This window comes from Talpa occidentalis, unplaced genomic scaffold (genome assembly GCF_014898055.3).
Source record: "Talpa occidentalis isolate TD23 unplaced genomic scaffold, MPIMG_talOcc4v2.1 talOcc4.15, whole genome shotgun sequence".
Classification (NCBI taxonomy): Eukaryota; Metazoa; Chordata; class Mammalia; order Eulipotyphla; family Talpidae; genus Talpa; species Talpa occidentalis.
In genome coordinates, this window is record NW_023601543.1 from 73,458,517 (window position 1) to 73,480,846 (window position 22,330).

Here is a 22,330-nt window from a genome sequence, read left to right on the forward strand (position 1 = left end):
CACACACACACACACACACTCACACAGGTGAATTGATGTAGAGGTAATTATAGAAGTGCATATATGCATTAGTTAATGTATTGACAATTGTGCCATGGCCCTCTCCACTAAGAGCAGCTGGGAGTAATGACGTCCCAGTACCTGGATCTTGATTTCTAATACCATTCTCCAATAAAAGGAAATATTCTATTTCGGGGCAGGAAATATTATAAGATGAACCTGGAGCATCTTATAGTATCCAATAGCAAGGAAGTAGGTTGAGGATACATCTCAGACTCAGCTGTGATTTGAATTTGAGTCCAGACAAAAATTCATAAGCAACAAATTCTCAGCTAATATCATCCAGATCAATACATAGCTGAGGCTAGAAGTTCTGTCCCTACCCAGCATGTACTGTTTATATATATATATATATATATATTTTTTTTTTTTGGTTCATTGATGTTGTTTCTGTTTGTTCTCCTTAGAGGCTTACAATTCAATTTCAGGGGCTGGAGTTGTTAACATGACTGCCCTTTTTGTTTTTCCATATAGCTGACAGCAGTCAAGGTGAGACTATGGCCACCTTAATAGATGGAAGGTGACTCTTAAATGTCACAAAATAATCTTGACATGTGGGTTCTCAGTTCCTATTTTTAAGTTAACTAAATTACCATGCACCAAACAATGAAGCTATGTACTGCTGTTTGGTGGATTAATTTAGTTATAAGCTCTGATTGTGCCCCTATGCTGTAATGTCTTAGCTTAATGACTTTGAAATGTTAAAGTCTCTGAATTTAAGCTTCCTAGCTTCCATTTTATTTTATTTTTTAAGATTTATTTATTTATACAAGAACCAGGGTACAGGCCAGATGCGCGGGAGGGTGAGAGGATTCACCAGAGACAGAGTAAGGAGCAGAACAGGCAGACAGACTGAAATACACCACTGAGGGGAGCAGCAGGCGAGACAGGAGAGGTCTGCTGTGCCATGTGGGATTCATGCCAGCCGGCCGGGATCAAACCCGTGCTGCAGAGACTGCGGACAGCTTCACAGTGTGGCACTCAACTGCCCGCGCCACCAGGGAGGCCCCTAGCTTCCATTTTAATATTTTTATAAAGGACAATTGAGAAATTATACTTGAATGTACTTAATATTTTATGTTTCTAATTCCCAAAGATGGCTGCCTATATAATGGGGTTAGAGGTTAAGAGGCTACCAAAGCTAAGAGAGAAAAATAAACACTATACTTTGAAAAACTAGGATAGGAAATTTTCCAACCCTCTCTCAATGAAAACATCCTCAAAATCCTAGTTTTCCCCAGAACATAGCTTGAGACTATGCTAAATTCTTTGTGAACCTGGATTGTCATAAATCCATCTCTCACTATCCAGCATAGAAATATATATTAAGTGATCCATAAGACTATGCGAACTTAATCTAAACACCCCATCATCTTGTTAAAGAGGTTGAATTTGAGGCAAATTAAGGTAGCAATGTTCATAGAAGTTGACCACAGGATAGCTAAGGTCCAACCTATTGCAGATGTATTGCATTATGCTTTTGGCTTATATGGTGAAAAGAGTACTGCTGAAGGCCACTATTGAATTAACAGAATTCACCTAAATTTTTTTAAGTATTTATTTTTAAAGATTTATTTATTTATTTATACAAGCACTGGGTACAGTCAGAAGCGCGGGAGGGTGAGAGAATTCACCAGAGCCACAGCGGGGAACAGAACAGGCAGAAGGAGCGAAGTACACTGCTGAGGGGAGCAGCGGGCGGCAGGAGAGGTCAGCGCGCCATGTGCGACCCTCCTCCGGTGGCCGGGGAGCAGCCCGGGATTGAACTGGCGCTGCAGAGGCTGCGGGCAGCCTCGCAACCCAGCGCTCAACCGCTGCGCCACCAGGGAGGCCCTCACCTAAAATTTTTGGCCCACAGTAAGTCTCCGTTATATTTTTTCCATCTTTATTCTCTGTACCTGTCCTTTTAAGATACAGCTGCCAGAAGATGTCTTTTGGAAAGTATAGTTTTGCATCTGTCACATCTTTATACAGTTAAATTCTGTCCCTCATTAGGAGACAGTTCTGATACTGCATAAAAGCCATGAAGGCTTACACAGAACTGTCCTATAGAAATTCCATATTAAGATGAAACTAATTGATGAAATTTTAAATTTAAAGGAGCAATTTTGCCTGCTTGATAGTTATTAGCTTTGACCACTGTCTCATGGAAGGCAAATATATAGCATTGCTCTCTCCTACATGCTAATATCATCAATATTTGCATAAATTAAAGTAACAATTAGTTCCATTTTCTAGGACCTTCTTCATCAGCTTGGTTTCCACTATTAACTTTATTTGCAAATTAATTATTTGATTATGTATCTATCTGTCTTAATCAAGTCCATCCTCACTCTTTAGAGGAATTTTCGTCTTTCAAATGGCAAATTATTCAAGTAAATCTGGGGATTTACTCAATCCAATGCAAGTGGGTCTGGTTGCATCACTTTAAACGGAAACAGAAATGTGTGTGTGTGGGGGGTGTGTGATACACATAAAACAGGCAACTTGTAATAGGGATCTGATAGTATGTAATGGTGGGAGTTAAGTAGTCTTCATAAAGCTATTGTCTTGGCTTCAGATGTTAGAGCCTGAAGTCAGAAGAACATTCAGGAAGGAGAGATAGATGTGAAGTAGGGGAAGCAAGGATAGATTGGAATCCATGAGGAATATCTGGAACCTGTGTTCATCTTAAACTACCTCCAGATCTCCAATTTTGATGACCTAGTATCCTGCTAGAGAAGTGGGCACTCTTTTTATGGAGCTGGTGAAGCTAAAGATATGTAGGGGACTGATGTATCTGTGGGCCCAACTGATGGCTCACAATAACATAAGCCAGCAGATAAGTAATTATGTGCCCTGCCCCTACTTTCTAGCATAAACAAAGATGGCTACCACTTCACCTTTGCCTTCCAAATCTCTTTCCAAATACCTCTTGGCAATCTCAGAAACGTTTAGGGAACTCTGAAAATAGTTTCAATTCACAGTACATATCCTATCCCCTAACCCTCCTGTCATTCCCCAAGCTCCCTCTTACTTATCCACCCTAACCCACCACCTCCTATTTCCCCATCTGCCACCACCTACTCCCCTCCCCGTCTTCTATCAGACACCATCTATCCTACCCCCACCCTTCAGGCAGACCTGCTTCCAAACAGCAGTGAAAAAAGAACTGAGTAATTAAATCACTGTCACCATTTGTACTCACTGTCACCCATGTCACTAGAAATTACAAATGTTTTTTCAATGTTTTATGGATGTTGTCGCTAGGATACATCCCACCCAGTTGTACTGAGTTGCCCAAGCTTGAAATTCTAGTTTATAACTTACTTCTCTTTATGCCTGTTTTTAAGTCACAGCACTTGGTTTAGACTCATTGGATTCTTTTAACACCCTTACGATAGTTTCTGATAGCAGATATTGGTAGGGAAGGCCCCAGGCACTCAGGTCTGCAAGCAGTTATCCCTAACTTAGGAAGTGGGGATTTGGAACTTCAGTCAGGTTATTTTCTTATTCCAACCTCATAAATTTGTCAGCCTGCTTTTAAGGGGCCAGAAGAAATATTCATTTAAGGAGTATTATCAAAAGAAAGCCTTTGTCAGGCTATAGGCTGTTTTACTACATCCTCCTTGTCAACTTGTTTGCAAAGACGGGTGTGTTATATTTCACAAGGGTAGGGAGGAAGACAAGTCATCTACGTTGACATTCACTTACACAAGTAACAGATACAAAATAATTATTATTGAATGGCAATTGGGCATCTAGGACTCCATTTACATTAATTAAAAGAAGAGCATTTTAGCCTTTCATAAACAGGTGAAGAAATCTTTAAGCAACAAACGGATGTCTAATGGGATGTTTCTTCCAATAACACCAGCCATTTATAAGCATAAACAACTCTTTATTGCAACAATAAATTCTCAAAGTCAGGTCACATATATAATTTCAAATAGTATAAATTTATATATTGCTGGTTAGGATTGTATAGGAGTGTATTTTCCAAGAGGACTCCTGGAGGGTAATCCAGTATGCGTTCTTAGCCATGAAATTGAAAGACAATTCAAAGTACAATAACATTTGTATAAATTCCATTCTTACAAGCATCAATTGGCTCAAATTAATAAATATTAACATAGATTAGAAAAACTGGAAATCTGAATTTATTATGCAAAATCTTCTAATGTTTTTTGTTGGCCCGTTTTTTAAAAATATATTTATGTTAACTTCCAGATCTTGTTAGAAATTAAACTCTTGACCATTATTAAAAAAAATTAATTGTACACAACCACAAGTTAATTATTCTAGAAAGATGAATTACATTTTCAGGAATTATCTAACCACCTTTTCTTTCCTTTTGCTTTTCTGTGAGTCTGTGTGTATGCGTGCGCGTGTGTGCGTCCGTGTGTGTGTGTGTGTGTGTGTGTGTGTTATGAGTGTGTGTCAGCATCTAAAGAATAAAACCATTGTTTTGCTTTACTTTTAAAGAATAAACACATTTCTAAATTGAAGTCAGCTGAATAACTTCATAATAAACTGTTAAAGGTAAAACAAAAAGATGACAGTTTTCAGAGTGCCACGAAGAAGATAGATTCAATAAGGCTATTAACTTTTTCACCAGAAGTTGGAACCTTGAGAGGTCAACCATGAAAGAACAAAGGAAAAAGCATTAATAACAAAGCCAAGTGAGAGGTAAGGAAGGAGGGAGGAAAATTGTTAGAATGGAAGGGCAGGAAGTTAGAGGAAGGCGATGGAAGAGTTTGGGTTTTGGCAGCGGGGAGGGGCTGGATGTGGCAGACAGAAGATAAGGGCAAATTTGTTAAGCTGAATTTTAAATCTCAAGTCCAGTTCATAAGATGAAATGTAACTGGAGCAGGTATGAGGCTTTCAGGAAGGCAGGCACTGCACACGGTCTTGGTTCTCTTCCTCTTCGGTCTCGGACCTATCTGACTCATCCAAATCTGCATCTGCTCCTCCAGCTTGTGGAACTCCCCAGTGCTGGCGATGACCTCTCCGGTTCAGGTGACGCATGAGATACCAAAGCATGTGACTGTCCAGCAGGTTAGTTTGGTACAAAATATCTTCATCTCGCTCCCGTTTGTTTCTCTTAATCACATTCTTCAACTCAGTAAGCTCAAGGTTAGCTGTGGCGGTGGGGGCCCAGATCTTAGCATCATGGTCTAAGCCGCTTGTCGCCATCATAGGTAGGTATGGATGGGGCTCCACGCAGTTGACAGTACCTCCAGTGTCCGCCTCCATGAACTGAACAATCTGGCAGGATGATTTCTCCCACAGGAAGACGTGCCCGCAATCACTACCGCTCACCACAAACTCACTTTTGGGGCCATAGAAATTGACACCTTTGACTGTGGCATTATTTCTATGTCCTTTGTATCTTTTAATATACTGGGCACCATCACAGTGAGTGGCATTGAACAGGTAAATGTCGTCATCATTGTAACTGGCCAGAAGCTCGGTGCCGTCGTGGCTGTACACAAGGCAGGTGATGTTTGCTTTAGCATCACAGTTGAGCAGGTGATAAGGACAGAATTTCTTAAGTACGCCGTTGTTCACACTTCTATTAATCTTCCTCTGGTCATAAATTCTTACAAACTGATCTCTTCCACCCACTGCAAACTGGTAAGTGTTGGCAGGATTCACATGGATTGTATACAGTCCCACTCTATTTTCCTTGTCTCTTGTCACCACCACTTTTGAGACCGGCTGGCTTTGTCTCAGGTCAACGGTGAAGACGACGGCGTCTTCCCCTGAAGTAAGAAACTTCAGAGGGGTGTCTGGCACCAGTGCCAGCTTGTGTGAGGGCCCCAAGTGCTGGCCACGCACTTAGTTTGCCTGCAGTAAGGCAGAGCAGACAGCTCTGCGATTCTCACTTGCCCATCACGGGCACACATGGCCAGGATGGAATCACCTGAGTTGGGTAGGAATTTGGCCTGAAAGACATTATTTTTGTGTCCACTGTGAAAGTTCAGGATTGCTCGCCGACGCATCCAGTCCCAGACTATCACTCTAAGATCGTCGCTGCCACTGGCCAGCCAAGTGCCACGCTGGTTGAAGTGCAGACTATTGACACAGCCATTATGGCCTTCAAGCCCGTACTGCAGGTGGAAACGCTGCAGAAAGACCCTGGCCCCACAGGCCTCATGCACGAAGCGGGGACGTGACCCCAGCTGCCGATCTCGCAGAGCGTTAAGCACCCGCCAGCGAGCCGGTGGCAGGGCAGAGGTCTCGGAGACGACCCAGTCCTCCAGGGCCCGCTCCGCCTCAGATAAGGGCTGACTACGGTGGTTGGCCGCGGGGCGTGGTCCACGTACCTGAGGCGGATCTCGCACCTCCGCCCGCTCTCCTGCATTGTGGCGGCGCAGGTCCTCATTGTCGGCGAAGACACGGTCATTGGCCTCCGGGCTTTGAAACTCCATGGGTTCACTCGGTCTTTCTGCATAAACACCTCGCCTCTCTCGGCGGGAGTCTCGGCCGGCCCGCGTGGGGCCACCATCTTGTGCGCACCTCAGGCTCATTTCCTCGTGGGCTGCTAACGCCCGTCTGAGCGCCGCTTCAGGCCGCTCCTCGGGGCTACCGAACAGGCTTGGGTTCCCCAAGTCTGGCAGGTTGTCTGTGCGGCGCCGGTAGTCAGACATGTCGACCGATGCCGGTAGGAACTGCTCTGGAGTCTGGGAAAAGCCTGCAGACACGATCGAGCGTCTGGCTTCGGCGAGCGGATATGCTCGGATATGCTCTGGCGGGAAGTTCGAAGGACGGCCGGGGGGCGGGGCAGTATTCTTGCGAAACAATTTCGAGTATGGGAGCTGGTGAGGTTCAAACAACTTCATGCCATGTAGCCTCTCAGGGTGTTTTGTGTGCGCTTCGATTTATCTGGGGCTTTAAGGCTGCCCCCCTCCCCCCATCGCATACGGTCTGCGGATGTGCATGTATTTTTTTGAAAATTGAAACGTGCTTCGGCACAATCATTTTTATTATAGATCCTACAGCAAAAGTGATCCTCCTTAGGAAAAATGGTTTTCATAAGCTTCTCAGTGCTTCGCTTGAAGATTATACGTAGTATGAAATAAATAGGCAGAAACAATGAACAATTGCTAAGGTTCCCACAGCTGCCGAGTTCCTGACGTACAAGAAATATCTTTGGCAAACTGCACACTTGGAGAAACCTGGAGAGCTCTGACTGGTAGGAATGGCGCGGGGTTGACAAATGATAGACATGATCGATGTTCAGTTACTTTCATTTACGTAAAAATGAATACGTTTTTAGTATGAGTAGATCCCAAATATTGCATAAGACATCTGCTAAAAACTGTTCATTATTTATCTGAAATGTAGATTTAACTATGTGTCCTGTATTTTTATTTGTTCACTCTGGCGAGATTTCTTAGGGACAAAAGTGATTTAGTCCATCAGTGTAATGAAGGCCGAAATCAGCTGGTCAGTGTAAAGATAAAGGTGGCATGGATATTGAGCAACCACTTCACCAATTTGAGGTAGACACAATCTTTTGTCTTTCTTATTCTCCAGATGCTATACATTTATTTAGAGTCATTTCAGTTTAAAATAATTAGAGAATACACTTTTATTAAAAAAAAAAAAGTCTTCTGTGATATCACAGAACTAAGAAAGTATTTTATATATCTCCAAAATGTGTCACAGGCTTTTGGGTGGCTTTTAGGAAAGGAAAGCTCCCCACAGACAGTTAATTGGCATTTCTGTGTTAACTTCAAAGCTTCTACAAATGAATTATCTAAGGTGATGTCAGTAAATTTTCTAAGGGCTATAGCTAACTGCTGACTAAGAATGCTGGAATGAGGAAAGCAAGATTCTCCTCAGAGTAATTGCAAGATCAATGCAAAATTGATTAAACATTGTAGTATAAAGTCTTCTAAAGAGAGGGACTAGTTCCAAGGCTAATAGTAATGGATAGGCACATAAAAGAATATTCATAGAAATTGTAAAGATTAGCACAGCAACCTGAAACCCCATCAACAGTAACATGGGTAAATATATTAACACATATTCCTATAATGGAATAATGTACAAAAACTGAGGACTGATAAATTAAAATTACTCAGTATGAATAAATCATAGCATAATGATGAATAAGAATGCAAGTGACAGAATAGTAATTTTATTTTTATGTAGATTTTATGGTTTTCACATGTAATAAAACTATTTTTTCAACATTTATTTATTTATGCATACAAGAACTGGGGTATAGCCAGAGTTGCAGGGGGTGAGAGGATTCACCAGAGACAGAGCTGGCAACAGAACAGGCAGACTGACTGAAATACACTGCTGAGGGGAGCAGTGGGAGAGACAGGAGAGGTCTACTGTGCCATGTGGGTTGCTCCCTGGCCAGCGGGGCGGGGTGGGGCGGGGGGGGGGGGGGGGGGGGATGGAATCCGTGCTTCGGAGTCTGTGCATAGCTTCACAGTGCTGTGTTTAACCCCTTGCGCCACCAGGGAGGACTTGTAATAAAACTATTTTATAAGACAGAAATAGGGGCCTCCACAGTGGCGCAGCGGTTTGACCCGGGAAGATTGCCACATGGCACAGCAGAATTCTCCTGTCGCGCCTGCTGCTCCCCTCAGCAGTGTGTTTTGTCGGTCTGCCTGTTCTGTTCTTCGCTGTCTCTGTTGAATCCTCTGACCCTCCCGCGCCTCTGACCTGCACCCCAGTTCTTGTATAAATAAATAAAATCTTTTAAAAAAGACAAATAATTTAGTCAAAATGCACCATAATGATTACCTTTGGAGAAGAGGAGAAAGTTAAAATGTGGTAGAGAGGAAGCTTCAAAAATTATTAGTAATATTTGTAGTTTACCCTGGGTATAGGTATGCTATTATTCTTTTTATTATTTATTTTCTGGCATATACATCTCCATACCTTATTCTATGTATTATATGTCACATAGTAATATCTTAATGGAGATAATATTCATTAACAAGGGATCTTCCTCAACCAGGGAACACAAAAACAGGAAAACTAGAGCATTAAACCCTAGCATTCCCATCTTGACATTGTGCAGGGAAGGAGGACTTATTAATTGGTTTTAGATAGCTCTTACTGATGTCAAGAGACAGCTCCAGTGTTAGAGGCTAAATCCAGTTATTTTACACTAATGCTATTAGATCATCTGACTTTTTTCCTACATGCTCATTAAGCAAAACTTTGACTATGAATTGACTTTCCATATAAGTTGACTTTTAATTTAGTTGATCCATTTGGTGTAATTCTGTTCCCATTCAATCGTTCATTCATTTACCACAAATGTACTTAGAGTTTCTATGCAACATTTACTATTCTAGGTCCTGGTAATACAGTGGTGAATAAAAGCAGTAGCTCCTTCACTCATGGAGTATGTAATATAGTGGAGAGGGGGGCAATATCTAGATATAGCATTTGAAGCATTGATGAATATGATGGAGAGAAGTAGTCACATGTAGGTAGATACAGAAGTGGTTGCTTTAGGTAGTGCCTCTCCCTGAATGTACTGTCCTTCATGGGATGACATTTAAGTAGCAGGTTGAATGAAAAGAGAAATGGAGCTCACAAGTATCTAAAAAAATATTCTCTACAGGGCGTCCTTGGTGCTGTAGGGGTTAATTCTCAGTGCTGTTACTGCTATAGCCTGGGTTTGATCCCTGCTGGGTAGCTGAGCCACATGGTGCAGCAGGACTCTCCTGTCTGGCCCGCTGCTCCTCTCAGCAGTGTATCTCAGTAGATCTGCCTGTTCTGCTCCCAACTCTGTCTCTGGTGAATCATCCCTGCACCTCTGGCCTACACCCCAGTACTTCTACGCATAAATAAACAGATAAATTTTAAAAAGAAGAACATTTCCTATAGAGTGACATTGCTGCCAATGCTCTTAAAATAGTAGCACAATACATGTGTTCATGGAACTTCAAGAAAGCCTCTGTGACTAAAGCAGTGCAAGTAAGCATTAGAGAAAGTGGCAGTGGAGGATTAGAAGCAGCAGAGACCAACCAATCAGCTTTGTTGTCCATCATAAGGAAATTTAATGTTAATTTCATTCTATATGCCCTGGAAAGTATTCAGAAACATATGAGCTAGGAAATTGACACTATCTGACTTAGTTTTTTCAAAAGATGGCATTAACTGTTATGTGGAGAACAGAATGAGGTGGAGAAAGAGAGCAGAAGTACTGAACTATTGCTCTAGTCGAGAGGAGAAATTAAGGTGGATTAGCCTAGATTGAGGGTAGTGCAGGTGGTAAAAGTTGGTTAGGTTTGGGATCTATTTTGAAAGTAGAAATGATAGAATTCACTGATGAGGTGGGTATAAGTATGAGATGGATTATTCAGGCTACTGTTTATTGAAATGTAAATTGAAGCAGTTTAATAAGTGATTTTTTTTTCCAAAGTGATAGAATGTTGTAGGGAAATCTCAAGGGATAGATTAAAATCTCAACACCCTTATTAATAGGAAAATATTATATCCTTAGGCCGCAGGTATCAGACACCGGAGGCAGGAGAGGCAGTGTTGACAGAGTTACCTGAGAAGAGCCAGGATTAGCCACCCCTCAATGGACCCATAGGAAGGGAATCAGGAAAACAAATTCCCCAAATTCACCTGCTGGTGTTTTCCACCGAGTCATGTGAAAAAGGTAGGATTTTGTATCCTGTAACTTTACTGAATTTATTACTTCTTTTCTTTTAAAGATTTATTTATTTATACAAGTACTGGGTATAGTCAGAAGCAGAGGGTGAGCGAATTCACCAGAGCCAGAGCAGGGAACAGAATAGGCAGACTTGACGAAGTACACTGCTGAGGGGAGCAGCCGGCGGCAGGAGAGTTCTGCGCGCCATGTGGGACCCTCGCCGGTGGCCAGGGATCCAACCGGCGGCGCTACAGAGGCTGCGGGCAGCTTCACAGCCCAGCCCTAAATCACTGCACCACCAGGGGAGGCCCTGCTAAATTTATTATTTCTAACTGTGTGTGTAACTCTGTGTGTGTGTGTGTGTTTCAGAGTTTTCCATATATAAGATCATGCCACCTGCCAACAGATAATTTTACTTCTTTCCAATTAGGATACCTTTTATTGTTTTTGCCTGATTTCCGTCTAGGACTTTCATACTATCATGAGAGGAAGTTGTGAATGTGGTTATTCTTCTCTTTTTCCTGATCTCAGAGGAAAAAGTTCTCAGTTTTTACTGTTAAGTATGATGTTAGTTGTAGACTTTTAATAATGGCCTTTATTATGTTGAGGAAAATGTCCTCTATACTTGGCTTTTTAAGGTTTTTTTTTTATGTAATGAAAGGTATTGACTTTTGTCAAATGAGGTTTTTCTGGTATCAATTGTGATGATCATGTGATTGAAACCCTTTATTCTATTAATGTTATGTAATATATTGATTGATTTGCTTATGTTGAATTATCCTTGCATGCAGGCATGGATCCCACTTGATCATGGAGTGACAGACTTTTGATGTATTATTGAATTTGGTTTGCTAGTTTTTTTGTTGAGACTGATTTGCATCTATTTTATCAAGAATGCTGGCCTATGGTTTTCTTTTCTTGTGGTATTTTTGTCTAAATTTGGTATCAGGGTAATAACAAATCTCCAAAAAATTGTTTTCCTCTAACTAATTCAGATACTTGAAGATAGATGTGAAGTAGGATCCACTAAATTCCAAATTATTTTGCTAGCTGAGTATAATGGAGAGTTAGTGGCCAAAGGAACTTAGATTCTACATATTGAAATTATTATACTAACCTTGGGATTTAATTCTAAAAAAGGAATTAAGGAGGGCCTCCCCGGTGGCGCAGAGGGTTGAGTGCCACAATGTGAAGCTGTCCGCAGCCTCTGCAGCGTGTGTTCAATTCCCAGATGGACAGGGAGAGGCCCACATGGCATGGCAGACCTCTCCTGCCTCGCCCCTTGCTCACCTCAGCAGTGTCTTCAGCCTGTCTGCTGGTTCTGCTCCCCGCTCTCTCTGGTGAATTCTCTCACCCTCCCACACCTCTGACCTGTACACCAGTTCCTGTATAAATAAATAAAATCTTAAAAAAATGAATTAAGGAAAAGAGGTGGATGATGAAGAGAGCAAATGTATAGGATCAGCAGATTGGAGATCCTGGTGGAGACAACTTTTGCTGTGATCAGCAAGTGTGTTTAACTAGAGGGGAACTAAATTTCACTTTTGTTTCACTATTTTATGGTCTGTATTTATATATGAAGCTTAGGGGGACAGGATGACCCAGAATACTATAACATTTACCTAAGTTATTAAAACAAAAGCAGTTTTATTAAAAGATTAAAGTAATTCACTCTAAGACATGGCTGACTGATAAACTTAATTTTCCCAGAAGCTATTTCCTTAATCTACGAGGAACTTCCTACTTGTGGTAAGATATTTTTTAGAAGAGAGCTTCCAGGGTTATTTGAATATCCCAGGACATTACTGTAACTATTCCACAGACCAGCAATATGGCAGCTTATTTGTGAAAGTGGCAATCAAAGAGAGTCCTTAATATGATTGCCTTGGTGGGGTTGCGATTCAAGAGACAATATTTCTAAATGCTGTATTACCTCCCACTCATAGTGGACTTGCCTTGTTTTCTGACCTCATAAAAATAATACCCCATTGAGAGAGACAGATTTGTAAGCCAGTAATGATCATGAAATGAAGTGCATACTAAGAACAGTGGGAATTTTTCTGTGAAGATTTCATAAGGTATTTATTGACAAAACTTATATTTAAATGTATTGTCTAGGGCCTCCCCTGGTGGCGTAGTTGTTTAGCGCTGGGTTATGAGGCTTGATCCCTGGCCACTGGCGAGGGTCCCACAAAAATAAATAAATAAATAAATAAATAAATAAATAAATAAATAAATAAATATATTGTCTAGATTAAAGAAATTACTTTAACATTTCTAGGGAGTCCAGGAACTTCAGAATGCTATTTGAAATCAAAAGAGAAAATAAATTATATTCTACAATTTCCATGGGTAATAAATAATTAAAATAACAAAATGCATGGCAATTGAGATATTGAACAGAGAGTCCAGTGAAAGTAGAGTAACAGGAGACATTATTTGGGGAGTAGACTTAGGAGTGAGATGGACCTCCAGGTAAGCTATTTGAGCATAACATTGACAGAACAGTGGAGGAGCACGCGGCCACCTATCAGGGATGTTCATCTTGGCCTTTATGCTTTGTGTATGTGTGATCACAACCCTTAGTCACATTATTCTGCTTTAGTCCCTTTTCTGTGTGGGATTGGAGATTAACACATGGTCTTTGATGGGAGGAGAAGAAAGAATGACTTTTTCTGGAAAATGGAAAATCTTGGTATAATTGGAACAGCACATAAGTGTAATCAGCAGAATGGGACAAGACCAGCCTAATAACTCTGAATGTTTTATTGCATCACTTCTCAAATTTTATTCTCAGGACCCGCTTTGCATTCTTAAAAATTAAGAATCCCAAAATACTTGTGTCTATATGCTTTACATCTATTGATACTAGCAATTACAGCTGAGAAATACTTAAATATTAATTTAAACATTTAAATACAATTATTTAAAATAAGAATAATAGACCACTATAGTTAACATAAATAATGTGCTTTTATAAAAGATATTAATCTTTCCCAAATAAAACACACTAAATGAGATCATCATTGTTTTACTCTCTCTCTCTCTCTCTCTATATATATATATATATATATAGTTGTATATATATATGTATAGTTGTATATATATATAGTTGTATATATATATGGTTGTATTTATTGTCTGGTTTAACAGGGGACATATGGATTCTCATATCTGCTTCTTGTAGCAATCTGTTGCAGTATCACAAGTTGTGCAGTGTCTAGAAATCTCAACTGTACACTTGTGAGAGAATCAAGAATCAAGGTAAAAAAGACAAATGCCATTTTAGTCATTTTGAACTAAATGTTTAGTCATTTGAACATAATTTTGACATCTTGGACCCACTTAAAGGGTTTCAGGGAGTACCTCTCCTTCCCCATTGGTCCCTAAGCACACTTTGAGAATTGCTGCTTTCCTATAAAGGCATGTAAAAGGGATTTTATCTAGTAGGTGATATATAAATACTTAAATAATTTAAACTTAATAATTTAAACTTAAATAGTTTAAATAAGGATTAGATTTGCATTATTTAATTTTTATTGTCAGGATGGGAAATAAATTGGATAGCTGCAAGGCTAGATATTTGGAAACTATTTGAACAGTTTCTTACTTACTGTCTGGAAGGACTGTTTAATAAACACATAAAATAGTAGTGATACTTTTTCTGTGTGTCTGGTTGCTCAATAGTAAGTTACTTGAAAGTAGATAACTGCTTTTGATTCATCTTATAACTATAACTTTTGGTAGAGTGTACAGAGTGGGCATCTGATAAAGATTTGTTGAAGGTAGTTTGAAGAACCAACTAAATGACTCTCAGAAAATTGTAGAGAAAAATGATCTAGTCTTGAACTTAATGGCTATCAACACAGATGCAGTAGATTCAAGAAGTATACTGAGTTCATTGTTGACTGACTGGAAATGCTGCTGGCCTACTTACTGGATAAGAACTGTGAGAAAATATAAGGAACACAATTATTTCAATCATCATCTTTATGTGACTGTGATACATGGAGGATAGGAAGAACAGATTGGGGTGGCATGTGAAGGGGGTGATTTCTGGTTTCATTTTGAATATGATTAATTTCAGATACTTGTGGGATCTGAGCCATTCCTATTAATTTGGGTGATTTTAAAATTACATAGTTTCTTGTTTCATTAAGCCAAGATCACAGTATATTCTAATACTTGTTTTTAGAGCTTTAATATTTTAGTATTTGTTTTTTAACACTTTTGATGTTTTAGTGTTTATTTTTAATGTCTCAGTATTTTAAATATTTAATCAGAATTCTTGGATTTTTGCTGTTCTAACTTTCCAGTTATATTAGCAGATGCCAATTTACTGCTAACCAAGGGATTAATTTGGCTATTTCACAGTGGCTTATTTTCAACATCACTATTTCTGAATTCCATCCATAATGTGGGAAGTTGAATTACATCTACAACTCTGTGACGAAATCTGCTGACCCCACTCAGTATAAATTCATATTAAGTAGAAAGTAGGAAACACAGCATTTAACTTACAGAAACACACCCAGTCTCCTGTCCCCATTAAAGCACGTCTATCAGCAAGCATGAATTTCCATAATTCACAATTCACTAAACAGATATCATATGATTGAAAATAAAGAAGCATTATGCAATGAATGTGTTGTAAACAACTAAAAATGAATTTGGAAGGTAACAAAACAATCTGCCTTCATGTTTTCAAGAGAGTAGCCCCAAAAGACAGGAAAGAACACTTTCAACACTAAAGGGATTTTAGTTCTCATGTCCTTTATTGCTGTTCCATTTTTCCATCTGGCCAGAGTTGCTATTTTATCCAGTCCTTCTCTGTTTAGTACCATACTGTCTTTACATTTTGTTTTCAGTTGACTCTGCAAGCCTAATTATTGCCCTGTCCCAAGAGGATATGAATAATTTTAAGTTAGGAAGTGAAGCATCTGCATAGATAGAAAATAGCAGTCATTTCATTATAATTAGTCTATTTGTCTTTCACTCATTTATGCCAGAAATATATCAATATCTCCAAAGAGTGAATGACTACCACCTGTCTTGAAAGCTGAAGACAGCCCCCCCGTTCTAATTATTTTCACTGCTTCAATTTTTTTTTAAATCATATTTGTGTAAGCTTGAACTCTTCATATCGCATATTTCTATTGGTTGCATAACTCAGTCAGTTACAGAAATCATGCCATCCAAGAAAATTGAAAATATAATTTTGTAAACTAAATTGTCTTTGATTTTCATCAGCTACTAATTGGGCATTAAATAGTGAACATGGAAAACCAAATATTCATGCATGTCACTAGAGGTAGTTATATAACTCAAATGAATAACAGAACATTATTTCTAAGGGTATATAAGATAGATATTCATGATAATGTGTGAAATAATGTAAAACTGAAATACACAAGGATTCCGGTATGATCTAATGTAATTTTTACCACCACCACCCTTACTGATAGAAAATGAAACACATTAGATTTAAAAGTAAACAAAGGTATATTTTGTTCAGCATACATTATTGGGATTAACATCACTATTGCTTTTTCCTCTTGTTTAAATGTAGAGGGAAATTTCTACTCAGCTCCTTGTTTTGAAGTACTTACACCTTTACTCCCAATGTGGTACTTCAGACTCTGTAATATATGACAGGTCACATTTCACTACTGGGCACAGTCATGCTCATGTATGTAACATACCCCTTGCCCTCTGCCCACACTTTTGCCTCACTGCTTAGGCTTTATGACTCTGCCTTTTTCTAATTATATAATCTTGGAAAATCTATTTGACGTTTCTCTGCTTCTATGACCCTGTATATAAAGCAGGGTTAATTATTCCAATGAACTCATGAAGAACTGTGTGATAAAAATTAATAAAAAAGGTATAATAATCAATATTACAAAAATTAATACTTTTAAAATGCTTAGTACATGCCACAATATATACACAGGGAACACCATGTAAAGATTAGTTGTCATTATTGTGGTCACCAGACTGAGTAATGAATGGCTTGAATATTCCTTAATGTTACCACTGCTGTATAAAGATGCTTTTGGTAACTGATTTCACAATTTATAGCTATTCCCTTTCCTTAAGTTCTTAGCTCAAACATGGAGTTCTTTGTTTTGGAGACTCATGAAAATATTTCTTACGTCTCAGTATTTTTATGACATATCTAGTTAGGAGTGTAGCATCAAAATTGGTTTAGGACAGTGACTAAAAAAAAGATAACTCATTGTTTGCTGGACTTAGGGTCACATGAGAAGACTGAATGTAAGGGAACATGAGGGAAATTTTGGGAGATGGTGAAAATAATCTATACCATGATTGCCATTGTAGTTAGATGATTTAAGTCATTTGTTAAAACTCATTAAACCATACACTTAAAAAGGATGACTTGTATTGCACATAAATCATACCTCACTGAGCTACTTCTTCCCATTCTCCTTTATTCTCTCACCCCAGAGAACTGAAGACTCATTTCTTCTTGCTGAACCCACAGTGTCTTACAAAACTATCACCAGGGAGTATTCTATTTACTCTTAAATTTATGTTTTAATTTAAATTAAATAAATTAGTTTTTCAATAGTTAATAACTCAGACAATTTCTAATTATACCAGTTTACCTAAGTGGAAGCATTTCTTGATACTTTTTTTCAAAAAAGTTCACTCAAAATATTTATCAAATGCCTATTGCCTATTATTGTCAGGCAGTGTTATAGATGTAATGGATAAAAGACTCAAGAAGACAAAAACCCATGCCCTGACATATTAATTAATTAAGTGATAGGATAAGTAGAAAAATTAAGCAGGAGATACAGACTGTAATGCTGGGATATTGATATATTTTTTTGCAAAGACCAGATAAAAAATACATCATGGAGAATGTAGTGATTTAGCATAGACTTTAAGGAAGAGAATTACTAAAACGTATATATGTAAATAACTAAATCACATATATAACTTTATATATATAAATTAAATCTATCTGGGTGTTCACTGGAATGAATGCAATTTAAAAGACTGAAATTACCCAATACTATTGGCAAGGATATGGAGAAATGGCACATTCATATAATTCTATTTGATGGGGAAAGAAGAGTTGTTAACACCCAGTCTTCCAGATGTCTGTCATAATATATATGTATACACACACACAAACACATATACTTTGAGAAAGGGGATTATTTCCCCAGCTATAAAGTCAAAGGTGGAAATGATGAACTATTTTATAATTAAGAAGTTCTCTTTCATCAAAAGATAACATTTAAAACTTAAAATGGGGGCCTCCCTGGTGGCATAGCAGGTTGAATGCAGCACTGTGAAGCTGTCCGCAACCTCTGCGGTGCTGGTTTGATTCCCTGCTTGCCAGGGCAATTCCCACAGGGCGTGCTGGACCTCCTCTGTTGCGCCCGCTGCGCCCCTCAGCCCTGTATTTTGTAAGTCTGCCTGTTCTGCTCCCCGCTCTGTCTCTGGTGCATCCTCTCAAGCTCCTGTGCCTTTGGGCTGTACCCCAGCTCTTGTATAAAAATAAATAAAAATCTTTAAAAAATATTTAAAAATATAAAACTTAAAATGCCAGTATATTTATAATCCATATAACTAACAAAGCAATGTTTCCAAAATACACAAAAATCTATATATTTTTTTTTAAAAAATAGAAGTCAGGTGACAAAAAAGACAAGAGATTTTTTAATAACCTTAATAAAAGAGAATATAAAAGTAGTTTATAATCCTGTGGAAAGATACTTAACCACATTAGTAACTAGGGAAATTCAAATTAATCTATGTGGATGTTCACTAGAATGAATACAATTTGAAAGACTGAAATTACCCAATATATTATTGGCAAGGATATAGAGAAATGGAACTTTCATATAATTCTACTAGACTGGGGAAAGAACAGTTAAGACCTGATCTCCCAGATGTCATTCACATTACAAGGGGAATAAGAGTTTATAAACAACTGATTAAGGAGAGAAAAATCACTTAGCCCCCTGTGAGAAAGTTTATTATGGACAGAGGAAGTGAAGAGGAATTCCCTCAGGGGCATAGAAACACAAATAGTATAGGATGGACTTCGGCTTATGTTGTGATATATAAGTCACCAAATGTTGGTTAGACAGAGTAGGTATACAAGCACAAAATAGTGCTCCACTGAGGTAGAGAATAGAAAATCACTAAAATATGCTCATTCCTCTTGTTCTTTTCAAAGATAGCCACATTATTGATGGAAAGCAAATTAAAAGGACAGATGTGTTTGCACTATTTTATCTTTTAACAGAAGTTCTAATTTATGTATATTTTTATATTTATACATGTTGAAGTACTTACATGTAAAAAGTGAACTTATTCCTTGTTGTGAGTAGTTTTATAGTGTATTTTGTATTATTGCTAGAAATTTACATTTTAATATTCAATTTTGCTCATGTACTGCAGTTTTCATGTACAAGTTACATTATTCTATCTGTAACTCTACCCACTGTGTGTGTGTGTATGTGTTTGTGTACATTCAGTGGCATTTAAGATGCAGTGTATAATCTTTGTTTTTGCTGTTTCCATCCATATATTGAATTTCTCTAGATCTTTGTAAAATATAAAATCAAAAAAGAGTTATAACTGAAATATATTACCTTTTTAAAATGCCAGTATCTATATTTTGCAGGTCAACATTATTATTTATAATTACTGCAAATTGATCTATTCTTGGATGGAAAAAAAAACAAAATTTTCAGTCGCAGCTGCAATTAATTCTGAGCTGTCTCCATTTGGGGATTGCTGATCTGAGCCTTTATCTAATATTTAAAGAAAATTTGAAGTATTTTAGAAGGCGAATTCATCCCTTAGACAGTTTGTATGTTCTTTAGAAATGAGATTTGTATTTGCTTGGATTTTTGGGCATGTTACCAATTAACTGTTACTAACTCTTTTAGGGCTGCTGAAAGATTCAGCTAAAGAGTTTGACTTGATCCATGCAGTTTGTCCTTGTGAATGCAGTTTTTCTGTCCTGAAATTAGCATATGCCACAACTATTACCATGTCTCTTATTTTGAAAAAATACAGTATTGCAAACATAGAATCTAAATTCAATATCTGATTTAAATCCTATAAAAGCATTAGTATTGTATTTCTTTTCCTTAATAATAACGTAATAGGGTCTCCCTTGGTGGCGCCAGCAGTTGAGCGCAGCGCTTTGAAGCTGTCTGCAGCCTCCGCAGCTGGGTTTGATCCGCCAGCCAGGGAGCTACCCACATGACACAGCAGACCTCTCCGGTCTTGTTCTGCTGCTCCCCTCAGCAGTGTATTTCTTCAGTCTGCTGTTCTGTTCCCCTGTCTGTCTCTGGTGAATCCTCTCACCCTCCTGTGCCTCTGGCCTGTACCCCAGTTCTTGTTTGCGTGAATAAGTAAATCTTAAAAAGAAGAAAATAAATATCTTTAAAAAATAATAGCATAATATTAAATATGTTTAAATATCAAGCTATTATTCCATTTCTCAGAAACGGAGCATATGCATTTATTCATTTCTAAGATTGTTCCTTTGACTGCAATATTACCCATTTTGTCTCCTTTGAAGTATATATGAGATGGATTAACTTAAAGTAGAAATATATCTTAAATATGCAGTATTTCAACTTTATGTAGTTAAAAATCAGGCAATGATGTATCATGTTAATAAATGTATATGGTTGTTTATTAGAGAAGCCATGCTATTTCAGTAGAGAGCTAAATATGCTTGCATCTTTTGTGTTTTTAAAAAATGAATTACCAAAATGGGTTTTTATAACCTGCTTTTTAGTCCCCTGATGAATTTAATATATTCCAGCAAAGTTTGTAGACAGGTATCCAACTAAATTATAGTGCTGTTACAGTTAAAGTAAAAAAGGGTGTTTTCCTTGTTCTTCCGAGCAGAAAATTAAATAATTTCCATATCCCAAACTGTCACGAACTCAGTTTCCCAGCAGTTTATCCCTGCCTTCAATAATATTAAAAATAAACAAGGGACACTTCCTCAAATGAGGTAGAGACAGTCATTAACAGAATACATATGTCCTGTATTTGGGAGATCACTAAATTCTCTAACATCAAATTTAACTAGTTATTTTTTTTCCATATGTAAGCATATGATGTAAATCAACTAGAAAAATTAATTTACATTGTCATTTAAATTATGCTTCAAATGTAAAGAGCAAAAACAAACACCTATTTAATTTTTTAACATATTTCACTCTAATTCTGAACACTCTATCCTATTCCACTGCTTTATTTATGTACAAATATAACAGGGCTTTAATTAAGATCACTATCTTAATTTTTCAGTCTTGTGTAGGGTTTTTGTTCCTTATTTGATTTTTTTCTCATTGTTTTGATATTTTTGCCTACTTTTCCCATATAAACATTCAACCATCTTTACTTAAATTTAGAACACAGAACAACAAAAAACTTAGTATTAGATATTAAATAAATTTTAATTATAAATTTTATAACAAATAGACTCACTTTTTAAAAAAATAGTTAACTTTTTACTGTTGGATCTTCCTAGCTAAAGCATGGTAGATTTTTTCATTTGTTTAAATCTACTTTGGACTGTCCAAAAACCTATAAGCTTAATTTTAAAGTATTTCTAGATATACTCTCTTTTCTGTCAGTATTATAAAGGGTGTGGTATTTTTAATTGATTTTAATGGATTTTGTGTATGTAGGAGGTATCTCATTGATTTCTCAATGCTAGTTTTATATCCCAATAACTTACATTTTTAGTAGCTTTTCAGATCGCTCTCTTGAAACTAAGAATATTGTCTTATTTCCCGCCATTTGAAATACCTTACCACCCCATTTTACCTTTTTAGACATCTAATTTCTTTTTCTTGTTAATCTTTGTCTGATGCATGTTTTATTGTGTTAAATAGCAGTTGTGATAGTGAACATTTCCCCCTTTCTGATTTTAACTGCAACACAGGTGGTGTTTCATAATTAAATGAAATATTTACTTGGGCATATGTGTGTGTGTGTGTATATACACGTATATATTATAAATTCATTTAAGTGAAATATCTGTTGAATCCTATTTTATCAAGGTGCTTTTTTTTTTTTTCCAGAAGGAATAGGTTTGAATTCAGTCAAATGCCTTTTTCAATATTTTTTAAAGATTTATTTATTTATGCATACAAGAACCCAAGAACCGGGGCACAGGCCAGAAGTGTGGGGGTGAGAGGATCCACCAGCGACAGAGTGGGGAACAGAACAGGCCGATCTACTGAAATACACTGCTGAGGGGAGCAGTGTGGGAGTCAGGAGAGGTCTGCTGTGCCATGTGGGCAGCTCCATGGCTGGGGATGGAACTCATGCTGCAGTGGCTGCAGGCAGCTTCATAGGTTGCGTCTAAACCCCCTACACCACTAGGGAGGCCCTTCAACATTTTTTGAGATCAATCATGAATTTGCTTTAAATTGTACCAATGAGATGCATTAATGAGAAATAAATGAGAATTTATTATGTAATTTCAGTTTGGTGTTTTTTTTTGATATCCAGTTATTGATAACATACTACTTATATTTTATGAAAATAATTTTAAAGAACTCTTTCATTTTACGTACTCTGAATAGGTGAATTATTATCAAATGACAAGCTCTTTATTCTAGAGAGGGT

The 22,330-nt window shown here is 37.8% G+C and overlaps 2 protein-coding genes across 5 annotated transcripts in view; one reads left to right on the top strand and one right to left on the bottom strand.

Moving 5' to 3' along the window:
* Nucleotides 1–22,330, top strand: part of PPP4R3C (protein phosphatase 4 regulatory subunit 3C) — a 382,556-nt gene that overhangs the window by 176,782 nt on the left and 183,444 nt on the right. Inside the window, exon 1 of one of the 4 annotated variants that reach the window (XM_037513111.2) lies at nucleotides 6,998–7,237. The exons of the other annotated variants lie outside the window; for them this stretch is intronic. The gene's annotated coding sequence lies outside the window, so the exon portion shown is untranslated. Of the gene's footprint in view, nucleotides 1–6,997; nucleotides 7,238–22,330 lie in introns of those variants that run through there. 4 annotated transcript variants of the gene reach the window in all.
* Nucleotides 3,915–6,884, bottom strand: LOC119245729 (DDB1- and CUL4-associated factor 8-like). The gene is given in 2 exon segments (XM_037511694.2): nucleotides 3,915–5,870; nucleotides 5,873–6,884. Coding segments are annotated over 2 exon segments (1,959 nt in total). The 3' UTR covers nucleotides 3,915–4,923.